The sequence below is a fragment of the Contarinia nasturtii genome, unplaced genomic scaffold, assembly GCF_009176525.2.
Source record: "Contarinia nasturtii isolate CC-2019 unplaced genomic scaffold, AAFC_CNas_1.1 Cnas_scaffold_129, whole genome shotgun sequence".
NCBI classification, from domain to species: domain Eukaryota; kingdom Metazoa; phylum Arthropoda; class Insecta; order Diptera; family Cecidomyiidae; genus Contarinia; species Contarinia nasturtii.
Window position 1 is genome coordinate 9,325,795 of NW_022197486.1, and position 25,279 is coordinate 9,351,073.

At 33.2% G+C, this 25,279-nt stretch overlaps 5 protein-coding genes across 8 annotated transcripts; 3 read left to right on the forward strand and 2 right to left on the reverse strand.

Annotated features, from left to right (window-relative positions):
* The first annotated feature begins 976 nt into the window (after positions 1 to 976).
* On the forward strand, positions 977 to 10,508 carry LOC116344272. Of its 3 annotated transcripts, none has more exons than XM_031772745.1 (8): positions 977 to 2,257; positions 5,530 to 5,874; positions 6,000 to 6,083; positions 6,172 to 6,367; positions 6,526 to 7,250; positions 7,312 to 8,010; positions 8,076 to 8,241; positions 8,387 to 10,508. In XM_031772745.1, exons 1-8 carry the CDS (start codon positions 2,225 to 2,227, stop codon positions 8,584 to 8,586), a joined length of 2,448 nt encoding a protein of 815 aa, XP_031628605.1. In that variant the 5' UTR covers positions 977 to 2,224; the 3' UTR covers positions 8,587 to 10,508. The 3 variants fall into 3 exon arrangements, with proteins under 3 accessions (XP_031628605.1, XP_031628613.1, XP_031628621.1); XM_031772753.1 differs by lacking the exon at positions 977 to 2,257 and adding an exon at positions 4,095 to 4,201; XM_031772761.1 differs by lacking the exon at positions 977 to 2,257 and adding an exon at positions 4,148 to 4,238.
* A 2,914-nt stretch (positions 10,509 to 13,422) lies between these two features.
* On the forward strand, positions 13,423 to 15,544 carry LOC116342321 (RNA polymerase II degradation factor 1-like). 2 transcript variants are annotated; one of them, XR_004201242.1, is made up of 3 exons: positions 13,423 to 14,578; positions 14,704 to 15,135; positions 15,226 to 15,544. XR_004201242.1 is itself a non-coding variant. In XM_031769874.1 (2 exons), the coding sequence occupies exons 1-2, from the start codon at positions 13,603 to 13,605 to the stop codon at positions 15,045 to 15,047; spliced, it is 1,320 nt and encodes a 439-aa protein (XP_031625734.1). In that variant the 5' UTR covers positions 13,423 to 13,602; the 3' UTR covers positions 15,048 to 15,544. The 2 variants fall into 2 exon arrangements, 1 of the variants encoding a protein (XP_031625734.1); XM_031769874.1 differs by having other exon boundaries at positions 14,704 to 15,544.
* Positions 15,534 to 16,669, reverse strand: LOC116342338 (nicotinamide riboside kinase 1-like). Its single transcript, XM_031769903.1, has one exon. It carries the CDS (start codon positions 16,523 to 16,525, stop codon positions 15,911 to 15,913), a length of 615 nt encoding a protein of 204 aa, XP_031625763.1. The 5' UTR covers positions 16,526 to 16,669; the 3' UTR covers positions 15,534 to 15,910.
* A 1,324-nt stretch (positions 16,670 to 17,993) lies between these two features.
* On the reverse strand, positions 17,994 to 19,178 carry LOC116342332 (nicotinamide riboside kinase 1-like). Its single transcript, XM_031769890.1, has 2 exons — positions 19,014 to 19,178; positions 17,994 to 18,931 (listed from the first exon to the last, which is right to left on the reverse strand). The coding sequence occupies exons 1-2, from the start codon at positions 19,051 to 19,053 to the stop codon at positions 18,321 to 18,323; spliced, it is 651 nt and encodes a 216-aa protein (XP_031625750.1). The 5' UTR covers positions 19,054 to 19,178; the 3' UTR covers positions 17,994 to 18,320.
* A 3,287-nt stretch (positions 19,179 to 22,465) lies between these two features.
* On the forward strand, positions 22,466 to 24,993 carry LOC116350719 (hydroxylysine kinase-like). Its single transcript, XM_031782627.1, has 3 exons — positions 22,466 to 23,081; positions 23,761 to 24,508; positions 24,569 to 24,993. The coding sequence occupies exons 1-3, from the start codon at positions 22,828 to 22,830 to the stop codon at positions 24,770 to 24,772; spliced, it is 1,206 nt and encodes a 401-aa protein (XP_031638487.1). The 5' UTR covers positions 22,466 to 22,827; the 3' UTR covers positions 24,773 to 24,993.
* The last annotated feature ends 286 nt before the right edge of the window (positions 24,994 to 25,279 follow it).

Here is a 25,279-nt window from a genome sequence, read left to right on the forward strand (position 1 = left end):
GGGGTTAAATTCAAGGGTTCCTACACAGTCACAATCTCCAAATTCCTCAATTGCATAACCAGGCATGTTTGATTTCCAGCCGATTGATTTTGGTCAAGAATATATTTATGCAATTGTGGTCTAGCCGATGTCAGAGCAACGGTTAGTTTAATTTAATTTTTTTAAAGAGTAATATAAATAAAATATAATATTTAAAAAAAAAATCGATTAGAAATGCTTATCACAAAGTGTGAAAATGGCAAAATAATTCATTGTTGAAAATTTAATAATCAAATGAAAAATGAAATGATTCGAGGTGTGCTCACGAAGACTTCAAAAAGAGTATAGAAATTGTCGTATTTAATTGCCATAAATAAGGAATCAAAAATTTGTTCGCACACTTGATAAACTTAATTACTGATAACCATATGTCTACATGTCTTTATTAAAACATTGATTATAATTATTTGGAATTATTATTTAATCCTCTAATGCAATAATTTTTTTTCGAAATGAGAACTATTTTTATTTGATTATTTTGGTTTGAGGTTCCTTAAAAAAATAATCGAAATTCAAAAAATTGCATCAAATGACCGGCAAATGAATGCCTGAACTCTGCTGAATATATTTTAATTCATAAAAAGAATCATTTGTTTTTTATTATATATTTTAGACAATAATTTATACACCCCAAAGGCAGGGCTATGCACTAGGGGGTTAAATCAAACGTTAGAGTGCTTAAAAAAATGTGCGTCAAAAACGTTTTTTTTCTTCCGAAATCGCGCAGCCGCTTGAGTAAATCGAATAAAAAAAGTCATATTTGTAAAGAGCGTTTTTCGTTTTTCATATTTGCGAATTGACAACCACCCTAAATATATCCTGAGTGCTGTTTCTATGGCGCGCGCACTCACACAAACACACCGAACGCAAACGTATCCATCCATCCGTGTATGTGCGTGAAGTCGAATAAATTATTCTATTTACCCTCAGCACAGTGCAGATATCATTGTTCTCTCTTTTAATATAGGAAAAGCGTTTGCATACGAGAATCGAGAATATAATTTTTTTTGTGATATCGAACCGCCGTTTCATGTGTTGTGTTTTTTTTTTGGTTCATTCATTCTCTCTTTCGAACTACATACACATTGAATTGAGAGCGTTGTGTTTGTGGCCATTCTGTTTCATCTCTTCTCGTTGGTTTTGTCGTCAATTTTCGTCGCTGTAATCGTTGTTGCCATTTCTATTGTGTTATTGTGTTCACGTTTTTTTGTTCGCATTCATTTTACGTTATTTTCATGCCAAAAATTTAATTCGCATTTATTTGGTTGGTGGCGATAATTTTATTGCTAATTTTAAATTAAAAAAAGTGACACCGCGTTTTCTAAAGTGCATTAATATTGAATCAAATTGGTGTGAGTGAGTGTTGTCGCTTGCATTATTTTAGACATTTTGGTTTGTCATTTTATTATCGCGACAAATTCGTTAAAACAATGCACCAAAAGTAAACAGAAGCAAAGAAATCAAACAATAAAAAACAACAACAACAACAACATTGAGCAACAAATAAACAGAAACACGCATTTATTTCTTAAGACGCATGATGCTTTTGTGTCCATAGTGTCGTTTGATTCGGTTTTTTTTATTTCGTATTGATCAACGCGCCACCGTCATCCGTTTTGACGTGTGAAACGATGATTTTTCTTTTTCTTCGAAATGTGCAATGAAATGCATCAATTCCATTCGCTGTTCGAACATTATGGAAAATCACCATGTTTGCTTTTTTTATTTGTGCACACAATGTACTATTTGAAGTGAATCGTTATTCACACGTTTTATTTGTTTGGTGAGCCAAAGCTATGAATCAATTAATCAATTTCCATTGTCGAATAATAACTTTTACGATAATCAACGGCGAATAATAAGAGTAGGATGGTAAAATGTGTGTATAACATTTTTGGTACTGAATGTATCAAACAAATGAATCATTCGCATCAAGTGTCGTCAGTTAAAGTTTACATTTTCACATCTAAAACTAAGCAATCGAAAAACAAATAGATATAACCAAAAGAATTATCGAGAGGTTGGGACTGTAAACGAACACACACACACACACATACACAAAACAACAAACTTTTTCCTTACAAGTTGAATCTGTTGATTTGTTTCAAACGACAAAGACGACGACAACAACAAAAACATTATCAATTGTGCGCAGCACAACGGTACAAAACAGCAACCAGCCAAAATGACAGATAACAGTGATACCGACGCCGATAAGGTAAATTCAAACATGAATCCATCATGTCATTTCTTGTATTATTTATCTTTTGTTTGTACTTCATGCCGTTTTTTTATTTGTTAAAGATAACATTAGATTTTCAAGCGTTGTCAGTTCTAATTCCATTTCAATGACTAAAAATCATAGCTAATTACAAAAATACTCAACCGTATTGATAACGATATTCAGCGGAAAAATCTTGTTTTAAATTTGCTGCAGTTTAATTCGTTATCACCCGCATGTTAAATTGTAGAATGAAATGAGGATGCGACATGAAAACAGAAAAAAAAAGATACAAATGAAATAGTTAAATAACTTGTCATGAATCCGATTTTCTTAGCAATTATTTCAAGTAGAGTTCATTAAACTTTTTGCTTTTCCCCCTATTGATGACGGCACATGATATTCATACAAATAAGTATTTCCTTAACTATTTGAAATGCTTGCTTCATTCTAGTCCACTATCCTTTTGTTTCGTGCGCTGAATATTTGCATGCACTTGTATAATTTATAAGTTATGTCATAATACATAATAAAGTCACACTCGGGTAGTATTGTGAAAACGGCGAATATTTGACACCAAGCCGATTTTGTTGTTGTTTTCTTTAAATAATGAAAATTTGCACATTCGTAAAAAAAAATAGGGAGAAGAAGACGCCATTCGACACTCAATGCATTTCAATATGTTTGAAACAAGCATCATTCGATTATACACGAATGCATTCGAAATGGGGGACTCAATGCTCAATGCTCCCTGCTTGCAAATGTCATTGAGGGTGCATGTTTATATATGTTTTGAATGTATTTGTCTCTCTCTCTCTCTATGTGTGTGTTTGTTTGACTCTTTGAAGATTTGGATTCATTGAATTTGGTTCGTTGCGTTTGTGTATGGCCATATGATGTGTATAAAGGGAACAGAAATGAAAGCAAATAAAAAACGGACACTTCCAACTATACATATCAACATGAGTTCATGCTGCGATACGCTATTTAATGTGTGTATTCAGATACTGTGTAACATCCTCCGACATTCATCGAATTGTTTTTAAATAACAAGAAAGATTGCTGTTCCATTTTCCATGCGAATTACACTCAAATTATAGCATACTACACGTAGAAGAATTATTTGTAGTTTCTCATTCGTGTTTTCACAACAATTGCAAGAAAACTTCGCAAAATCCTCTTCCTCTCGCCTCTCGACACTTTTATTTGCAACGGTTTGAAGGGTATCGTTATTAAAAAGTAAATATGAGTGAACCTTTTTTCCATTAGATTGCATTCGGTGGAAATTCATGTTCATTAGACCGATCCATTGTTCTTGCTTATTATTATCAAAACAAGCGTGCAAATTGAACACTTTTTTTGGATGTAAACATATCTCTTTCTTCATCATACCGAAAATACCAGCGACACTCACCAACTCTCCAAGTTCTATCATGTCTCATATTGTTTTTTTAAAAGGAATGTTGAAAATATCGTTTCATACTCTATATAACACGAATACATATGAAATGGGGCGGCCTATCCATGAAACGCCATCCTATTTGTCGTGGTGCAATCGTACACATATTTGTGTGCGAGTATACCTCTTCGTATGTTTTTCATCCACAATCATATAATAGATGAGTGTATGTGTGTGTGTATATATGTATGTGTATGTGTGCAGATGTGAACGAACATAGGACAAGAAAAGGAACAACTGTAGGAAAAACATTTTCACACTGTGTGTGCTTTCCTATTTTGTCAAGTGTGTCAGGATTATTTGCTATTTGTGTACGGTGTACATGTGCAGTGTATGCGGAAGTGTACGATGTGCGAACCAATGCTTCATTCCATCTCGCTAAATCGTATGCAGTGCATGTTGGTAGTATGTGTTTGTTGATTTCATTTCGAAAGACGTGAATTTGAGCGAAAATTGTAAGCGCCTCTACACAAAGATTGGATGTGAGTGTCGAGTTCTTTTCAAATTTTATATTTTTCGGTGGGTCTTTTTTTCTGTTCCTTCACGAATTAGCTTGATCATTTTTTTTTTATTTTTCTCTTTCGATTGCGTCGTGCAAAGTTTTCATTTTAATTAAATTGTCATGTAAAAGCATCCATGAAAATGAAGAATAAGTACAATGTGGCTGAGTGTTTTATTAAAGTGTGTATGTTTGTTATATGTGTTTGTGTGTGCGCTCCGTGTCTGTGCAAATAGAAAATGTGCACCGCCTCGACGGCATTTCAATCGGCAAAAAAATTGATTTTCTTTCAAATGCTGAAGGACTTGGTTGGATTTTGGTACAATTTATCAATAGAACAAATGAATTGTTGAACATGGAAAATTCATTCGAAAAAGTTTTTCTGACAAATTCAGCAAGAAATTTTATTACCGCAATCAGTGCTGAAACTTTTGCCAATAACCACTATATTTTGATAGTTTATGGGCTCCAATCTATGTGCATGTTGAAATCAACAGAAGTTCGGTCGCTATAGATGACGTCACACAAGCAGAACAGGAAAATCATTTGTCTTTCGCATGTATTTGAAAAAAAAAGGCACTCAGTTTCGTTCATTTTGTTTTTGCTCCATTCCTCTTTTCATCTCTCTCCCTAACTTGATGTTGTCTAAGACTTTGTTGTCTGAAGCAAAAACACCGTGAAATGGCAGAGAATGAGCTTTAGGATGTGTTTTGGATATGATTCATATTCAGATTAATGACACGAATTTTCTCAGTTCACTGCCCCCAATCATACAAATTGAGTGTGTGTGCTTTAAACATGCCATCAACACATATACAACCGCAACATAGCCATTTCTCAAAGAGACTCATTTAATAACACTCAAAAGTGAATGTTTCGCACATTTTCACAACATGGGTTTTCCATTCTAAACCACTTTTGCTACTCAATACTGTTTGTGCATATCATTTATGCCAACATATAATGATTTTCAGAAATGCATAGAAAATAAATGGAAACAGGAAAGGTGCATATCATAAGTAATGCCATTGTTTTGTACATCGGACGCTTTTGATGGAGTATTTTTTTTTTCAATCTCTTATTTTCCTATAAATGCACTTCTACAACCTGAACTGAGCTCTAGAAATGTAATGGCAAACAAAGCGTTTTCTTTGCATTTACATTTTTGCTGAATCGTTTAATTGAGACTAGATTGGCTCTTAGAGTTTTGTTTATGTCATAGAAAGTTTTGCATATAATTTGATACTATTTCTTGACCTAACTGCCTCTTGTTCTCTTTTTTCTTTCTCTATTTATTTGATCAATTTGAAGGCGCAACGAAAAGATGTGAGTCAATACGCTGCAGAGATAAATCAGCTGAAAAAAGCGCTGGTGGAAAATAATTCACAGTTGATCGCAATGGAAGCGGCGTGTCTACGAGAAACTGATCGACATGTCGAATTGGAAGACAGTTTAATTGCATGGCAAGATAAATACGAGAGGTTACATGAATCGCACAAGCGTGTACAAAAAGTCAATCAGAGTTTGGAGGATAAACTTTTAAAGCTAGTCGATCGAAATACAAGCGAACGTGCCCAACTGAATAGTGATGTAGCAACACTAAGCGTACGACTCGCACAAGCAAATTATAATATAGGCACGCTACAACGTGAAATTGTGAGTATAATTCGATATTCGAAATTTTTCTAACGAACATTCCCAAAAGAATGCTAATTCATAACAACAAACAAAAAAATCTTTCCACTTTTTATTTGAATTTTTTCTTTTTCTCTGTACAATAGGAACGCTATAAGACTGATATGAGTCTTGCCATACAACTTCTTCAATGCAAACCAGAAAACTTTGTATCACAAAAAGTGACATCGGTAATTATCAATTAAAAATATAAACTACATAATATATGGCCATATTTTGTATTGAGTTAATTGTTCTGTTGAATCATTTTAAAATTAGCTACCGCACGACATGCAAACCAAATTATCACAATATATTCGAGTGGATACGAATTCACATTCGGATTCAGAGGGCAGCACAAGTGGCATTGGAACGGCTACCGATAATGCATATCACATTCTCCCGGCATCAGATAGTCCAGTATCGTCTTGTCCATTTTCTTCATCAACCACAACATCATTAGTATATGGAAATGGTAAGACTTCCCTGGGGCACCATTTCATTTAAAAATTAATTAACTTTAATTTAGAAGCTTTAACATACAAGCTTGAAACGGTTTACAAATTGAATTTAATAAACACTCTTGTTTTTCTCCCATTTAAAAAAAAACTCTGTTGTTCGCTCAATAAAAAGGAGTATCCTCAGCTAAGAATTCGAATGCAACAAACAATGGCGATGACCAAATGATTTCACCAATTGGTATCGCCAAATATTTGGAGGATAAATTGAAAGCGGCCAATGTAAAGCATTGCGAAACGTGTCTATGTGCAAATCGTGATTTGCGCGTGCTAGCAGATATTGATCAAACATACAATGTTGGAACGCAAACAATATTGCAGGGTGATGTCAATTTTGCATTGTGTTTACGATGCAATAGCAATTTAAATTCACCATCGAGTACGAATAGTCCGTTTATTTTGAAACTCGTTAAATCCTGTGATTCTATAGTATCGGATGCAAAAAGTAGCATATCATGTGCCGGCTCTAATGAAAAATTACTGGGAAAAAAGGATGATTTAATGGTGAATCCAATATTGGGCCACACCCCAATTAGCGAACGAACGGTTAAAAAGCATACAACACCAAATCGATCGATGCAGGAAAATCTATCATCGTTATCGTCACAATCGTGTTCAAAACCATGTGCAAATAATATCAGCCACGATAGTAGCCAACCAAAACAGCATACAACAACCGTTTCAAATGACGAATTGCCACGAGCAAAAGATTCAAATCGTTCGCATCGCCAAAGTGAAAGAGCCAGCAGTTCAAGCAGCCTATCAAATCGTAGTTCGGCTGCTTTGGATGGATCGAAATTGTTCGAAAGTTTTAATAGGAATCTTATCAAATCTATAAAGGTAAAATTTAATTGAATTGGACTTTTACATGAAACTAACATATTGTTTTATTTTTGGTTAGGCTGAAAAACCAAATTTGTCGGGTCCGCGTCTGTGTGCTCTACGTATTCCAAATGGAAGCGGTAGTATTCTCATTGATAATATTGAATCGGATTCAACGCCCGTCATTTATACGCGTCGAAGTCGATTTCTGGATGAAGAACTGGATGAATCCAAGGATATTATCACAACCAGTCAGTATCCGTCGATCAATGGAAACACTGACCAACAACAAAGAACTTATCATAAAATTTCGATGCTAATGAGCGATGGTGTTATCACAGCAAATTCACATGAATCAAAATCCGAATCATATAAAGCCAATCACAAAATGCATGACACACAAGATGTCGACTCAATTGATGTTGCTCAAAATTACGATGAATGTAATCAAGAAAATGAATGTGATCAGCCAAATCAAAAATACTGTACGAACACAACGCACATAACGAATGATACAATCGGATTAGAGAGAAATTATAATGGTTTGTCCATCAACGATCATGATATAAGTGAAAATATTGCATTCGGTGAATCATTGCAAGATGATAACCAATATCAATTGAACAATGGCACCAATTTAAAAAACGAAATGGAATCAACAAATGATAAGCAACAAAGCCAATTTATGCATATGCATCAATTTCGATCGACGCATCCTCTATCATTGGATGAAACATCGTTGTTGCGACGCCAACAATTGAGCCGCGTTGCCGAATGGGTACAGAATAATTTCGATTAATTCTTTGATTATTTTAAATTTTAACTATTCTTTTTCTAACTCAGGTACAAAATAATAATCATGAAGCATGCCACCCAGACGCTGACTACAAACAAGTTTTAAAGTTAAATAACAACAGTGATGAAATTAGCAATCGTTCTATAGATAGGAATTCAAAGTCATTATCAATGATCAACTGCAATAGTTTGGCAATCAGTGATTCCGAAGCCGGTAAGCATTTACGATTTTAATTCTTTTATTACACGCCAAAGAAACGTTGAAATCATTCAAATCACCATCTTTCCAATTACATTGGCTCTGAATTAAAAAAAAAATCACCACAAATTATTTGACGTGTGTACGTCTTTTTTTGCAGCTCAAAAAACCATTGATTACAGCCAGATGAATAATAATGTGAATAAATCGCAACTAGGCAGCACAAACCAACAAGTCGATTTAGCTCAAATGGAATATAATGTTAAGCAGTTTTTATTAAAACAAAATGAATGGTCGCCCAAAGAACCACCGCCTCCATCACCTCCATCGTTGTCATCGGTTTCTCATTCTTATTGTTGAAAAACCAAAATATCATTGCAAAACTTGTAAGCACTCACGGCGAATTTCAGCGCGTCGCATTTTATATGATCGAATGTTTAGATTGAACGGAGTTTGAAACGAAACGCGTATTTCAATGAATACGAAACAATGGTTTTCATTTTTAGATATAACAAACAAACAAACAAAAACGGCAACCACATCCCAGTGGAAATAAGCCCAGTTTAATCTAAGTGACAATTTTTATGGAAGAAACCGTACATATGATGTAAATAATCCTCTTTGAAAACAAAACTAATATCAACAAATGTACGTGATGTGGACTTAAATTATTGCGAATAGATAGATACACACATTATCAAGCGTTTCATTTCCACAGACGCACACTTGCAGAGATTCACAACGCATATATACGCATATGTTTGTCACACGACTCATATATATTCTTGATGATGCAAACAAAGAGTACAATAATAACACAACATTGCCATTTGTCCATATTGCAATTGAAATTAATAATGTTTGACAATGGCAAACGAAAATGATATTAACATGAGAAATTCTTAATGGATTTCGATTTAAAAGAAAAATGAAGAAGATGATAAACATACATAAAAAAAACCAAATCATAGTAGGAGCTTAGAAAAAAACATCGATTGTTTATCTCATAAAGGTTTATATAAGAAAACAAAGCAAACAGACAAACAAAAATCACTATACACCTATATAATTACGTATCTTCCTCTCCTCCACAAATTATTATTATTCTTATTATGTATTATTACTATTATATGTTTGAGAGGGCTTTATAGCATTCATGCATCATATATTGCTTGATTGAAAGACCGTATTATATTTGCTTTTGCATATAACTTGATCAGGCTGATTAATATTTGCCAATATTTTACAAAAAAAAAACGTATACAAAACTTTTGCGAAATTATCGACAAGAAATGAAGAATAAGAAGAAGAAGGAGACAAAACAATATATAGTAAAGAAACATTTGACTTAAAAAAACATTTGCTGAAAAAATCGATCTATTTAGTTGCGTAGGTGCTAGAGACTTTTAGTTATTAACTCAATTAGATTCTATATTTATTTATGTAAAAACAATGAACAGAAGAACTTCACGAACATTTTTCACGACAAAATCCGTTGACGTTGAATCTTCTAATCCAGCTATGCTTTGCATGTATTGGAACCAAACCGAACAAAAAAAAATCAAATCAAAAGCAAAAACCAGAGCATTTTGTAGTGTTTATTCGGTAAAATTTGTTTGATTAAAATCACGAAAGTGCAACCCAATATATATATGTATAGATATATTTGAGAAAAAAAAAACTTATTTATTTTGTGATAAGAGAACGTTCAAGTGATTTTCGATTTAAATTTTGTTTACCCTTATCTCTTTATTCTAATCATATTTCGGTACTTCAACTTCGCAAACTGAACCACTTTAGATCTCACCACTCTTTTCACATTTCCGGCGAGAAAATATTTTTTCTTCAAAAATATTAATAAATCAAAACCAATAGCAATCATTTTGAATGGTAATTATAGCATGAAAAATGTATCACTTTAATATCAATGGATTTTCATCATAATCATTTCATTTATATTTTGAATTTCATCTTTTAAATATTTCAACAACAAAAGAAAACGAGCACTTTTTTTACCGGAGATGTTAGAAGGGCGGAAGTGTTATAAAGAGATATCTATAAACTGAAGCACTGAAGAATTAACGAAAATATCGTTTCGAATTGAATCGTATCGAATTGAATCGAAGCGAATGAGAGAATGATATATAAAAATAATATAAAATGGAAAGTGCTTTCTTTGAATGTCAATACCTTGCATCAGAACCAATAATATAAGGAAAAATTGTGTAAATTCCTTTATTGTTTTTCTTCAATGAATCAAATAAAATGTATAATCCCAACAATTATTTCGTTCAGTCATTTGGCAATTGTTTTGATCGGTACGAAAATCAGTAAAACTCTGATAGTAAGACTTCTGGTAAGTAATGCGAAAGTCTTGTTTTTATAGTTGAATATAAATTGACGATAAGCAAAATCGACCCACATAGATATTAATGAAATCAAATCATCGCATCACATTCAATGGGTTATTTTTTTTTCTAAATCATTAATTGGCATCTACGTATTGGCACAGAAATGGCAAGAGAAAAGAAAGTTGTTTCGAAAAATTTACATTTTTAAAATCGAATTTCCAATAATCGACAGCTGTTTGTGTGGTAAAAACCTATGAATAAAAAATAAAATAATTTAATAAAATTCAGAATGTTATCGGATTTCGAAAGGAACTTCAAACTTGTAAAAGTTCCAATTTCAAATAAATAATTTATCACACGACACGAGATACAAAAACTTATAGTTTTCATTTTATATGAAAGTATATTCATCGTATCGAATTTCTTCGGTTCCATCGAAAAAGTTCTAATTTCAATGTGTCACATTCTGAATAAAAACAATTCAAATCTGAAAAATCGATAAAATACGTAAAAACGATTTTAAAATAATGTTTGAATGGATAAAAAATTCAAGGGCAAACATATTAAAAGTCGGCGAAAAAATTGTTATTTTTTTTAATGAATCAATGACACCGGAGTCAAGTTAAAGTTTTATTTAGATATAGAATGGCTTAAGATGCGTTAAGAATAATAATCAACGAAATGTTTTCGGCTCTTTGGCAAAGTTCATCAGATGTATGTATCGGCCAAAAATCTCTTGAACGTTTGAGTGCTTTCATATATTCTTTATCTTTCGGATGGCAAATGTTTACCTTAAAAAAAGACCAAATATGGCGATAAGCAACAGTGTTCGTTGGTTATTTGGAGTCAAACAAAATACAAACTTGTTTATGTTTCCATTCGAAACATAAGCGAATGAAAGAAAAAAAACTTGTTTATCATCGGCCTAACGAATAAAAAGTGTTAACAGAATACACATATGTATACATGTATATGTGATGCAGCATTCTTGTCGAACCGATTGCATTTCTGTGTTCTTTTGCATTAGATAATAGTGACTAAGTGACCAGTGATCATTTACATGGTTGGTCTTGTTGTATAACTTGATACAACTTGGCCGGTGTACAAGGGCAAGAGAATGAGTAAATAACGAAAAATGCATTCCGGATGAGGTTTTTCAATTCACTTTGATGATATGACGTTACCAATTTCATTAACCACCTACTCGGTTGAATGTGTGCGCCTCTGGCCCGTTCGTGCATCTCAAAAACACTTAATATACTCGAAGCTCGAAGAAAGATAGAATAGGGAACGAACAAGCACATAAGAATGTTCACAAATAAACCAGTATTTCTGGAAAGTTCTGTTCTGCTTCTTTGTTCATTTCTTTTTTAACTCGCTTACTCTCTTTCAACATTGTTATTGAAGATGTTACGCTTTTTATGCAATTCCTTCTTCTCTTTTTTCGTGTGTGCACAAATTCAAACTCTTAAGATGCTCTTTTCATTGCCAGTTACAGGTTTGCACGCGCTTATTACCACAGCACAACGACTCAACATACTTTAGTGAGCATGCGTTATTATGGCGAACGAATTTTTTTTTAGATAACAAGTGGTTGACCGAATCTCATATAAATAGCCAACGATACCTTAATGCTTTTCACCAAAAATAAAGAGAAGCGTGTGCCTGTGCATTCGAAAAATAAACGAAAAATGAAGACCGAATTGAAGCGCAAGCTTTAAAATCGTATGCTATTTTTGTCCCATATCGAAGTTAGATTGTACTCGATTTAAGGCGAGCAATTCTTAAAGTTGTTACTTTGTTATCTATCTACTTCAAAACAAGACAATTGCGTTCTTCTGAATTGAAATGTTTAATTTATCTAACCGCAACAGTGCGTCAACATAAAATGACCACATCGATTTCTAATATTCTCTTATTTATTTTTCTCGTCGAAATGCACCATCGTTTCATACGACGTTAGAATTCTTAGAATTTTTCCATCCAAAGAATGCATGAACGTAGTATGATTTTTATTGCTTATTTTACGCGCTTAGACGAATCGATTTAACTCTGGTGCCCTAGTTCAAGCTTCGATTCTATTTACTTTGAATCATATTTCATGATGGTTTCGTGTCAAATAAATAAGTGGATATTGATCGCAAGAGAAATTCGCTTAAAGTGCTTAAATGGCACTAATTTTTAAAATTTTATTCTAAATGTCTTGGGGCCAATTTAAATGGCGTAAAAACCGATCAGGTTTTCATGTGTTTTGGTATATTTAATCAACGTTTGTCCTGCATACATGGGCATCAAATAAAGCAGACTTTTGTAAGCGTAGCATGATGTTTGAAGAAATGCGATGAAACGTTTTGTTTGTTCGTGATCTGCAAATCACAATTTCGCTGAATACCATCGGTGCGGCGGCTGCTGTTGCTCCGGATTTTATTTTCTTCTTCCTTTCTTTCTTTCTCTCTTCGTCGTCTTTTATGATGATATTCATATATTTCGTGAAGAGTTATTTATTTCTATGTTTCTTTTGGGCCATCGCTTCTTAGTATGTCGATTCTGCCATTGGTAACATGTCATTATTGGCTTTAAACATTGTCTCTTCATCACTCACACGTGCTTGTGCATGCACACACTTTGCATTGCGCGCACATATAGACATAATGTAAAATGAAATGGGCAGCACGGTTGCGCGAAAGAGCGCGTTCACGCGCACGCGTCCATCGATACACAGACGACGGCCCTGCGTACATTATTTACCAAACTAAACAAAAAGAACTAACGGGTCATTGGCTCATAAGTGGCGACAATATAAAGAGGACGTATTCTGGTCGAAATCAAATCAGTTTGAATATTGTGTTTAGAGAATCAAGTTCGACGTTGTGCTAGGCGAAAACTGAGCTCGATATTGGACGCCTAACGAACGAAAGCGGATTCGAATATTTTGTGAACATTTCATTTTTCGGTTAAACGTTTTTTTGTAAATCTGTTTTATTTTTTTTTTATTTTTTGAAATTTCATTTTAACCAAATTCAATATGACACGCAATACTTTGTGCGCTCTTTATTTATTGATCGCAATCAGTGCGGTTCATTCAGCTTCATATTATCGTTTCGGGCGTGAAGTAGTAGTACCTTCAATTGAAATGGAAGTCAAAGAAATGGTCTCTGAGTATAAAAAAGATGAACCAATTGTTGAAGAAATTGTAGCCATGGTGGCCGAACCAGAAAATGTTGCAGAAATGGTTAAAAATATTCCAATTGTTGAAAGTATGTTGCCAGTCGTTGAAACTGTTGAAAATAATGTCGTTGCTGATGGCGTTGGCGAGAAAGTGGTTGCCGAATTTGTAAGTGATGAAGGTCGTGCAAAACAAAATCCAGTACTTCGTTTCGATGCTTTGGAAGTTATTCAACCCGGTGGTGGAAAATCCGAAAAAGTTACAACCGTTGCTGAAACCGTAAAAAATGCTGCCGTTGAAGCAATTGAAAAGCAAAATCAAGAAGTCGCCGCCGAAAGCGTGAAAATTGAAGAGCCAATTCCAGAGAAAAAAGACGAACAAGTTGTTGCTGCAGCTGTTGTTAAATCAGTGCCAAATGTTGAACCTGTCGTTCAAAGTGTTGATGTTGCGGTAAAATCATCAGAATCAGTGGCTGTCGTTAAAGATGAAAGTGTTGTATTGCCTGCTGTTGAAGTTGAAAAAGTTGTTGAAAAAGAATCGGTACGTTCAGCTGATCCAGAGCCAGCAAAACCAGAAGAGCCAGCAAAACTTGAAGAGCCAGCTAAATCAGAAGAGCCAGCTAAATCAGAAGAGCCAGCTAAAGAAGAAAAAGCCAAGCCAGAAGAGCCAGCTAAAGTAGAGAAAGCCGAACAACCACAATCAACTGAACCATCAGTGCTGAAACAAAGTCAAGGCCCACTTGATCAAATAACAAACGCAATTAATTCAATTGCAACAAACTTTCAAAATGCTGGATCAAACTTTCAAACTACTCTAACCAATCTCTTCCCAAATAGTGAGTATTTTATATGAATATTCAAATTTTTTTTTAAAAAAATGAAACGTTTTTATTTGTTCAAACGGAATCATTTTGAAAATAATTTTGATCGAGAAGATAATTATAATGATTTATTTTCTCAGATCCATTCGCAAATCGGCCACAATCAGATGCAACATCATCCGAAGACGCTACTCTCAATACTGCCGAACAAGCTCCATCCACTGCTGCTGCTGTCATCCAATCGGCGGAACCAGCCAGCACCACAGCATCACCAAACATTTTACAAAATATACAACAAGCCATCACACAATTTACCAACAACATTATTCCAGCAAATCTTCGACCAACTACCGCACCATCAGCCGCAGCTCCAGAAGTACCAATCGTTGTGGGTGGAACACGCGTTGGCGAAGAAGCAGTTCAGGTTGTTGAACATATCGATGTTGTCAATGACAAAGTTGATTTGGGAAAGAAAGCACAATAAATGTGCTTACCTCTTGAAATCACAACAAAATTCAAACACACTAAACAAATACGCTCAAAATAATAAATATGAACTAGATAGGATTCAGGTACAAGCAAAATTTATTTGATACAAATAATATTTCATAGACTATTGACCTATAATGACGTATAAATGTACCGTTTATTGACCGTTTTAGATACTCATATATTTCTTATATTAAAGCGTATATATTTAAAAACAACAGCGATAAAAACGAAAAAAAAAAACAATAATCATGACAACGACAACAAGGGAACAAATTTGAACCACACATCAAAAATCATTAAATTTAGAAAGACACCACAGTAGTCGCGCACATTATCAACGTCCGTAGATGTTAAGCCTTAAATCAGTATCAATTTAAAATTTAAATTTTAATTTTAGTAACTTATTATCACCGATGATGAATCTTGTGTTAGACAAATAAATAAATGTAACGCACAAAGTGAAATAAAGAGAACACAATTTACATAATATGCAAATGAGTTTATTGCACAGCCCAATCTGGTTCGAGTCAAATCGAACCATTATTTGTCAGCAAAACTTATTGAGAATAAATCTAAAATTGAGAAAACTTATGAAATAAAATGAAATTTGCCATTTTTGGTTTCAGCCACAAAAAATGAATGCTGATTTCTCATCAAAAATCAATTTCTCTCGTTTACAAAAAGTCACAATTTCCGTACCATATTAAATATATTCTAATTTTTCATTGAAAACAATATGTTTTATAGAAAGAAGGTGTCAGAATGCATTTTATTCAAATTTATTATTCATTTTCTTGGTATAAAAAAAGGACCTATAAAAATCACTATACTTTCATTTCATTTAGAATTAAATAGCTAAATTACATTTTTTATACAGTGTAAAACGTGCTGGAAAATTTTATCTTTGCTAGTTTCACCATTTAAAAGCATAAAATCGTCTTTGCTTTTGATTTCATTAAAGTGTTGTTCGTACATTGGCCATACGCACAATTCAAAATATCCACGTACATCGGGAGGCACATATGTTCGTTTAACACGTCGTTCATAGCATTTTTCATATGGTAAATGTATGTGAAATTTTAATTGACACAATCGATTTAGAATGCCATGATTAAATATTAAAAAACCTTCAATAATCATTATGTTAACGATTGCAATCGATTTCGTTTTCGAATAAAAAACGAATCGTTTTCCCAGCTCCGTGTATAAATCATTGCACATTTTTTGCATATTAAGCGCTCCCATCACATCATAATTTATGTGCGACAATTGTTCGATCCATTCATGATGCGGATCATCATCTGCATAAAAATAATTATCTTGATTCATAATTTTCACTGCGCCAATTTGAACACTATCACTTAGACAATGACCATTGGCTGGATCTTTAAAATAGCGATAAAGCGATTGTGATAGTGTGGTTTTTCCTCCACATGTGACGCCCGAAATTCCAATTATTAACCACGACATTATAATTTAAACGGATTTGTTGTAGTATTTTGTTCCACTTGTTTGCCGCACCTCAACTGTACAACTGATTGCCTTTCAATTTGTACATTACTGTTCAATGGGTCGATGTGTTGATTGAAGCGAATTTAGGGGCCAAGATGGTCATATGAATGTGATAAAACGTCCCGTGTGGTACACTGAAAATACGTAAACAACTGAAAAAAAGCAAAATCCAAATATTGCCGGCACTATGAACGCATATTGTATCGGTGGGAATAGCGAGTAAATCCAGTTATCTGAAATACGTAAGCATTTTATTTTTTATTGTACATTAGTAATTTTAACACATTTTGTTTACGATCTATTTGCAATTGAATGAAAAAATAAAAGAAACAATTTTTTTTACATATGACTCGGTCAATTTTGATGGCAACAAATTATATAACATCACGTTTTCTTTTTAATATGAGTATGTAATAAACATTTGAGAGGAAACTAATGCACGATTATCAGTAGTGCTGTATGTTTATTGACTTGCGTCAAGCAAAAAGGAACGAAATATGTAAAACAAGCGCAAACAAGTGAAGGACATGAACCACATTTCAAGTCATTCATTATTTACATATTTCATGCCATTTGGCATTTAAATTCAAACGATAAGAATTTGTTCGATTGTGTGTGTGTGTGTCCGCGCGTGTTTAACGCTGTTTCTTTAGTCAGTTACACATTTCTTTTGTCTCATTTTTTCATTCAAATTTCATAGTTAATACCTCTTTCAATCCTCATAAAAGGCAGTACGGCCACCCAAAAGAAGTAGTATAGGAATGCTGTTAGAGCAAATGTTAGAATGGTACTGCCAATCGTTGAATATGTTGCCATATGAAAATAATTGATGAAAATGCTTGCCTCCAACTGTATTGATGTGGTATTTCAAATCTAATCTGCGTTTGATTATGCTACAAAACAAATAAATTCGCTCTATGCTCAATGTTTGCTCCAATGCGATTTATTGTCGTCGTTATCATCGACGTTGTCGTTGACTTCGTTGCTCTTGATTAGCCGAATATATTGCTAACATGTCACTCACAAAATCAATTCATTTTCAAATATATCGCAATTTATTTACATCAACACAACAACTCAATTTATCTCTATATTTCCTTCTATTTTTTTTCTTTTTCTTTACAGTACGACCTAATTTCAATTGGAATGCACTAATCTCGCTTTTTTCTTGTTAAATTTACATTTAGAAAAAGAATCGCTAAAATGTACAAGAGATTCTGATGATTAAAATATAAAATCTTATAGCGAATTTTGTTTTCGTTCACAACATTTTTCTGTCCTCGTGTGGCTCGACGACTTAAACTGTCAAACCAGCTGTCACCACCAATGACAGATGTATGTTTATTGAATACAATTGAATGTTTGAAAAAAAAATGTACCGCCTATCACCAGAACGAACATTGTTTCAATTTAAAAACCATTTTGATCAATTCGAAAAGATATTAAATGAGAAACATCAACTTTATTAAAATGGTATATTTATTTGAATATGATAGTTTCATATGGAAATAGCATAATATATGAAAATAAATTTTTTTTAATAGGGAATACATAAGCAAATGTAGTGATGTTTTCTTGTGCAGGTAAAAAAAATGTTCGACGGCAACTTATTGTTTATCTTTTACATACAATGGAAATAGGAAACATTCTACCTGACATTTGAGATACAACAAACACCATATTAAGAATTTTACACAGAGAATTTTACAATTTGTTCTTATCCTTACTTTAAATGGTTGAAGAGAAAATGATGTTATTTCCTAAGAAATTCGGCAAACGAATCATAGGTTTGAGAAAAAACTTCGTCAAAAGATAATTCACCATTCAAACAAATCAAATTATTTTTGTTGGGCACTTCGTTGAGATATCGATGGTACATGGGCCAAATATAATGTTCGTAATACCATTCTGGTTTTGGATTGATGTGTTTAAAATTTCGTTTTAATCGACGCTCGAGGCCAACATTATACGACAGATATAAATGAATACGCAATTGACAATGTTGATTAATTCGTTCATCATTGAAAATAAGAAAACCTTCGATTATCAGAATGTTGATTTGCTTTCTTTCCTCTTTGATGGATTCACTTATTGTTGAAATGTCGTTAAATTCGTCAGCGACTTTTAAGTTTTGAACCGTTGTACACACATCGGCCGCAAATTTATCCATATCAAGAGCCGATAATACTTCACGATTGATAAAATTAATTTCGGGTATCCATTTGTGGTGTGGACTATCGCGAGCGTAAAAATATTTATCTTGATGAATTAACAACACTTTGTTGATGTGAACACCGTCAAATACATCTGCATTTTTTGGATCACTTAAATATTGATGTAATCTTGTGGCTACGGTCGTTTTTCCTGCACCAGTTATTATCCCAATAACAACCAGAAATTCCAAAATTATAAAAATTGAATCAAATAATTTACTTTATTAATTTACCTGCACCAGTTAAACCAGAAATTCCAATAACAAATATCATTTCAATTATGAAAATAGAATCAAAATCCGAAACACAAGCAAGAAACTAAACAGAACGACGGCACTCAACCGGTTGTGTCAGTATGTGAACTACAGTGTTCCTACACTGATTTATCAGTTGTATAGTTTATTTTTTTACTGAAGCGCTTCTTGCGCACTTGATAAGATGAATTCCACTGCAGAAGCTTATAGACAACAAAAACAGAAACAGAGGCTGAATAACTATTTGAACACACAGATGGCACTCGCTCAACAAAATCTATTTTTGACGCGTTTAAAATTCAAATTTTGAATTCAACTTTTTTGAAATAAGAACTGGACACTGATCATTTTCGAACGCATATTTTTTTTTTTGTTCTTAAGACACATCAATAAATTCCTTGGAAGCGAAACGATTTTCTTTTATTTTAAACCAATATAAATGTCACCAAATTATTAAGAAGATTGTTTGAAAGCAAATTTTTTGTAAAAAATATCATAAATTATTCTCCAAAAAAAAAAAAACACTTTGAAAATTCAGTTATCTATCGAAGTTTCTGGCTTGAATGCAGTCGTTTTCCATTGTTTGTTTTCCAATAATTAGTCATTTATAGCTAGTGTGACAATTTCTTATGCTAGCGAGATAAAACAAACCGCTGGCCGTAAAAGTGGCACATATGAATGAAATGACTTGAAATTCATTTCTTCTTCAAACTTTGATCGGAAATTTTCTGTTTGATCTCTCTGAGTTTCTGTGTTCGATCGGTTGAATGTAATCAGGCGGCGACAAGCGTCAGTAATCAATATCCACACGAAAATATGTATTACTCATTAAAAGTAATTTTCCTGAATGGAACGATGTAGAGATGACGCGCAAAAGATGTGCTCGTCAGTGAGATTGATCAGAATGGCAGCACTTATCGTCTGCATTGCGTGATTGGCCGAAGTGGCATCACATCTCACATTTTCGACGAACGAAAGAGATCACTAACGAACCAAAAATGTATAATAATAAATAAATATAAATAAATTATTTTTAATATAAATAATTACCTGCGTGACGTCGGCCCCCCACCCCTTTACTTTTTATTTCTGAGTTTACGTTTTGATAGTTTGGAATGTGTGCTTACCAAATATACCAATTTTAAAGTTCTTGCTATGAACCTGAGCTGGCACAAATTCAGTTGAACTCAACTTTTTGTCAAAAATGAAAATTTTGTATGGCGACCTTCTCTAAATATGCATGAAATCGTGAACAAAGCACAGTTCTATATTCCTCGGAATTTGTGCTGACCGAATATACCATTTTCAGAATTTGTGCCATTAACCCAAACTGGCACAAATTCATCAAAAATCGATTTTTGTCAAAAATGAACTTTTTGTATGACAACTACTTTTAAACGTGCATAAAGTTGTGCGCAAACCACATTTATTTACTCCTCGGAATTTGTGCTCACAAAATATATCATTTTTACAATTCTCACTATCAACCCGAGCTGGCACAAATTCAGCAAAAATCGACCTTTTGTCAAAAATGAACTTTTTGTACGGTGACTACCTCTGAACGTGAATGGAAACGTGAACAAACCACATTTATTTACTCCACGGAATTTGTGCTCATCGAATGTATCATTTTTACAGTCCTTACTTTCGTTCTGAGCTGGCACAAATTCGACAAAAATCAATTTTTCGAAAAAATGGAAATTTTGTATGCTGACTTTTTCTAAACGTGAATAGAATCGTGAACAAAATACATTTGTTTACTCCACGGAATTTGTGCTCACCGAATGTATGATTTTTACAGTCCATACTTTCATCCTGAGCTGGCACAAATTCGTCAAAAATCTATTTTACGCAAAAATGAAAATTTTGTATGGGTAATTTTTTTAAACGGGATTTTTTTGGGGAAATTTTTGCACAGGGATTTAGTGCTATATTTGTGCTCACAAAAAATATATACTTTTGTATACATTGGCCCAATAGGTTCGGAGCACAAATTGTATATCAGAACATTTCCGTCGAATTGATAAAAAGAACCGTAATTTATCAATTCGATGCCGTGCACAACAAGTTGGTCTTTGTCCGGAATTTTACGAAAAGATCTTGGTCTGAAGGCCTACGAGTATAAAGTCCAGTTGGTACAAGAACTGATGTGGCATAACCATCCAACGCGCCGCACATTCGTCGGTTGGGCCCTACAGAAGCTCCAAAATGATACGGAAATATACCGAAAAATCATCTTTTTCGACGAAGCTCACTTTTGGTTAAATTACTGGCCTGTGTAAAACGTAGCTGTGGAGACCGTTACCCAAAATTATCTTTAAAACAAAATTGCCATTATCATATCAACCAAATAAAGTCGATTTCATGATTAAATTAAAACTGGTTTGTGATTTATTTTAAGTTTAATATCTATCAGACGAAAAAAACACCCTTTACTGACTTCATTCATATGAATCTGATTTTTTTAGGATAATACAATTTAAGGCCCATAAATTTGATAGTCACATGAGTCGTCCGAATTCATTGAAATATGACTGCAGAATTTCGAGTACAGACTTAGAAGAATCGCGAAAGAAAAAAATGTCAGAAATTGAAGAAAAAAAACAATTGCACTTGATAAAGCGCGATAAAGCGTATCTCTTTTTTCAGTTTATATTCGTCTTGTGATATTTACATAAGAATCTATCTTTTTCGATCTTTTTCATCATTAGCAATTTAGTTAATACACGAAGCACTACAGCAAATACTTACATTTTATGAATGAAAAAAATTGAACGTATAAAATATACAATTTGCACAAAAAGTGTGATCAAAATGAATATTAATTCAATTAAAGTTGAACGGAACATGGATGTATTTGCAATTGTCACCAGTTTTTGTTTACACACAAGTTACTCAAGATTAGTATCACATACATTTTTGTAAGATATTTTCTATGAATAGCAGCGTGCATGCGTTGATCACAATGATGATTGATTGATAAGTGTCTGTTTGCTTGGGCTTTATCAGTTAAAAGATCTCAAGTAAACATTTCTTCCAGCATTTATGTCGCTTAAGACCTTTACTTTTGATTATACACTGTCTTTTTATCACTCATCTTCAACGAAATTTCACAGGGTCACACACGATTGTTCAAAATGAAAACTTCATTTCGGAAACATAAGCTTCACTAGCTACACGATGTGTTGTTGTGTTGTGACTGAACATTATAGTATAATATTATCGTAAAGATTGTTTTAATTTTCTCGTTAATTGAAAACGTGTCGAACGGCGATGCCATGGACTTTGTTTTTTTTCTTTGCTACATGATAAAATTGACAAACAATACAACTGTTTTGTTTTTCACTCTTTTCGTCATTACATGATTCAAAACATTGTTTATCACCCTATGACTTAACTATGCCCAGAAATAAAGCAATAAAAGTTAATTTGATAAACAGTTAATACGGCAAACTCAACGGTTGTGTTTGTTTATTTCATTGTGTCGTGTTCACGGTGTTCTTGCTTCATTACACTCTTGTGCGCTATTGCCTTAACATACTTGAGAACAATCGAATTTTGTTGTTTGTACACACATTTGTTTTTCATTTCATTTTCAGTTGAAGATCTGTATCGCACGAAAACCAAACGGAGAAAAGCATTATTTTTTTAAAAAAGTATTTTGGTGCTGCACATTCGATTTAAAGTTTAAAACGTTTCTTTTTTTGTCTATTGTGAATATTCATCGATTTTATTTGAATAAAAATCCAAAATTACAATCAGTTCGCAAAAGAGTCACGATTTTAAGAAAAAAATGGAACAAAATAACTCAGGAGTTGAATTAACCGCTTTTGCATCGTTGACAACTGATGTCAAGTATAATGTTGATCCAAATCGTGAAATAACCGATTCCGAACAAGGAATTCTAAAGCCGGGCTCAAAAATTCGTCCACAAGTCAGTGAAGAAGAAGCTGTTCGCTTGGCCGAACGTCTTTATGGCATTTCAACGCGAGACATATCAGAATTAGTGTCATATGATGATAAAAATTTTCTCATTCATGTTGATACGTGAGTAGTTTTTCTATACATATAATACCCGAGCAACATTCCCCCCCCCCCCCCCATTTTTACGTTACTTCTATATAACAATCGGGTTGTTCTTTGTGTGTTAAGACAACGTTAATTTAACTGAATTTCTCTTCAAATTTTATAAATATGTCTTAAATTTGTTTCTAAGTCAAAAGGTTATCTGTAACTTCTAAGTCAAAAGGTTATCTTGTATTCGAGTTGTTTTAGTTTTCGATTTTTTTTCTTTAGTTTTCGATTCTGAAATGGCAATGTTATGCGAAATTATTATGCAAATTTGCGTTTGTCTTTCCAGCAAATTTCCCAACGTAGAATGTTAATAAAAAATTGACGCGCCTTTAAAAATTTTCATATTAATGGAAAATGTGGAAAATCGAAAAAAATTTCAAAATTAATTTACAACAAAAATTAACAACCAAAACCTATAGATAAATATTTGTTTATGTTTTTCTCGTTATCAAAATTGAATTAAAAAAAAATGAAGAAAATTGAAAGTTATGTCTTCCTCAAAAGCACATGATCTTGTTACAAATCGGAGAAGTTGAGGGGAAAATGTAGCTCGGATATTTTTCCATTAAAATTTTGTTTTCGATTTCCACATCCAATCTTTGAACTATCGATCTTAATGAAACTAAAACGAAAAATTCCACCAAAAATGCAGGAATATCAAGAATCCCATCATACCAAATGCATGGCCGCATGGTTACGTCTTGAAAATTATCAATTCGTTGGATACAAAGAAGACAACATTTTTTGATGGTCAAACGCAATTGATATTATTTTTGCGTCAACAAGGTATCGAATGCCCAAAACCCGTGATGAATATTTTCGGAAAGTATAATTCAATTGAGAAAATTGGTGAATCTACGCATTTGGTGCGATTGTTAGAATACATTCCTGGCCGGATATTCAATAATGTGCTTAAAACGAAGCATCTATTTTATCAAGTTGGTGAATTTGTGGCCAAAATTGATTCGGCCTTGAAGCGATTCCAGCACGATGCCTATGATAATCACAAATCATTGTGGATGCTTGATTCGGTGCCGCAATTGTCAAAATTTATCTACGCTCTGAACGACACAAAAAAGCAAGCCTTAGTAGAGGAGATATTGAAGGAGTTCAATGAACAAATTTTGTCGCATTCAGCCGACTTTGCAAAAGGTGTTATTCACGGTGATTGTAATGAACACAATATCGTCGTAACAAAAACATCACCAGATGCGGACGAGTTTCGTGTAACTGGAATCATTGATTTTGGCGACACTTGCTATTCGTTCTATGTATTTGAACTGGCAATTACAATTGCTTATATGTTATTACAATCGTGTGAACTTGAAACGGCTGGCTTTGTTATTGCTGGCTATCAAGAATTACGACCAATTCCAACCAATGAACGTAACGTTCTAAAGGTATGAATAATGACGTGAAAATGTACAAAAGTTTTTCTAATTTCAATTGAATTTAAACAGATTTGCGTTGCGGCTCGACTGTGCCAAAGTCTTGTATTGGGCGCCTATACACACACACTTGATCCAGAAAATGATTATTTATTATCAACTCAGGATAATGGCTGGAAGATGCTATCGATGATTTGGGAAAAGCCCAAAAATGAACTCGACGAATTATGGTTCACCACGGCTGATGAATATTTGAAGCAAAGCGAAAAACGTTAAATTCAATGAATTTGAAAAATTCACAAATTTAAACATAGTATAGTTTCATCGTGCAGCAATAAAATTTACAAATGTTCCTTAATAACAATCGAACGGTGTTAATAGATTTAACTATAATAGATCAATACGTTCAAAATGAATTTCTATTGATTCAAAATGTCTTTTTTGCTTTCGTTAAGTATTAATGTGTTAAAAATTCAAATATAAATCACATAAGACAATTGTTAATGGTTTTTTTTTTGACAACATTTTTATTCATTTTATTTTCATTCAATTTTATTTCTTGTTTTTCATAAATACATATAACTACTTTGGTAAGTGTGGAGCAAAAGAATTATGGTCCGGTGTCAAACTGTTTATTTCTTTAAAAAAAAATTTGTTTTCTTGTTTTCTGATTGCAAAGAAGAGAATATAAAATGAAATTCCATTATTGAAATTAAATTTGCGAACACTTAGATAGGGCTTCAGAATGCAAAAAACTGAGATCGTTTTCTTATTATTGATTTC

Bases quoted from the DNA above. Each gene is read 5' to 3' on its own strand.
- LOC116344272 (XM_031772745.1), top strand. From the start codon at position 2,225: ATGACAGATAACAGTGATACCGACGCCGATAAG. The intron at 6,084-6,171 runs GTAATTATCAAT...TTTTAAAATTAG, and splicing joins TATCACAAAAAGTGACATCG to CTACCGCACGACATGCAAAC. The intron at 6,368-6,525 runs GTAAGACTTCCC...CTCAATAAAAAG, and splicing joins ATCATTAGTATATGGAAATG to GAGTATCCTCAGCTAAGAAT.
- LOC116342321 (XM_031769874.1), top strand. From the start codon at position 13,603: ATGACACGCAATACTTTGTGCGCTCTTTATTTATTGATCGCAATCAGT. The intron at 14,579-14,703 runs GTGAGTATTTTA...TTATTTTCTCAG, and splicing joins AACCAATCTCTTCCCAAATA to ATCCATTCGCAAATCGGCCA.
- LOC116342338 (XM_031769903.1), bottom strand. From the start codon at position 16,525: ATGTCGTGGTTAATAATTGGAATTTCGGGCGTCACATGTGGAGGAAAA.
- LOC116350719 (XM_031782627.1), top strand. From the start codon at position 22,828: ATGGAACAAAATAACTCAGGAGTTGAATTAACCGCTTTTGCATCGTTG. The intron at 23,082-23,760 runs GTGAGTAGTTTT...CCAAAAATGCAG, and splicing joins TTTCTCATTCATGTTGATAC to GAATATCAAGAATCCCATCA. The intron at 24,509-24,568 runs GTATGAATAATG...GAATTTAAACAG, and splicing joins ATGAACGTAACGTTCTAAAG to ATTTGCGTTGCGGCTCGACT.
- LOC116342332 (XM_031769890.1), bottom strand. From the start codon at position 19,053: ATGATATTTGTTATTGGAATTTCTGGTTTAACTGGTGCAG. The intron at 18,932-19,013 runs GTAAATTAATAA...TAACTGGTGCAG, and splicing joins TTCTGGTTTAACTGGTGCAG to GAAAAACGACCGTAGCCACA.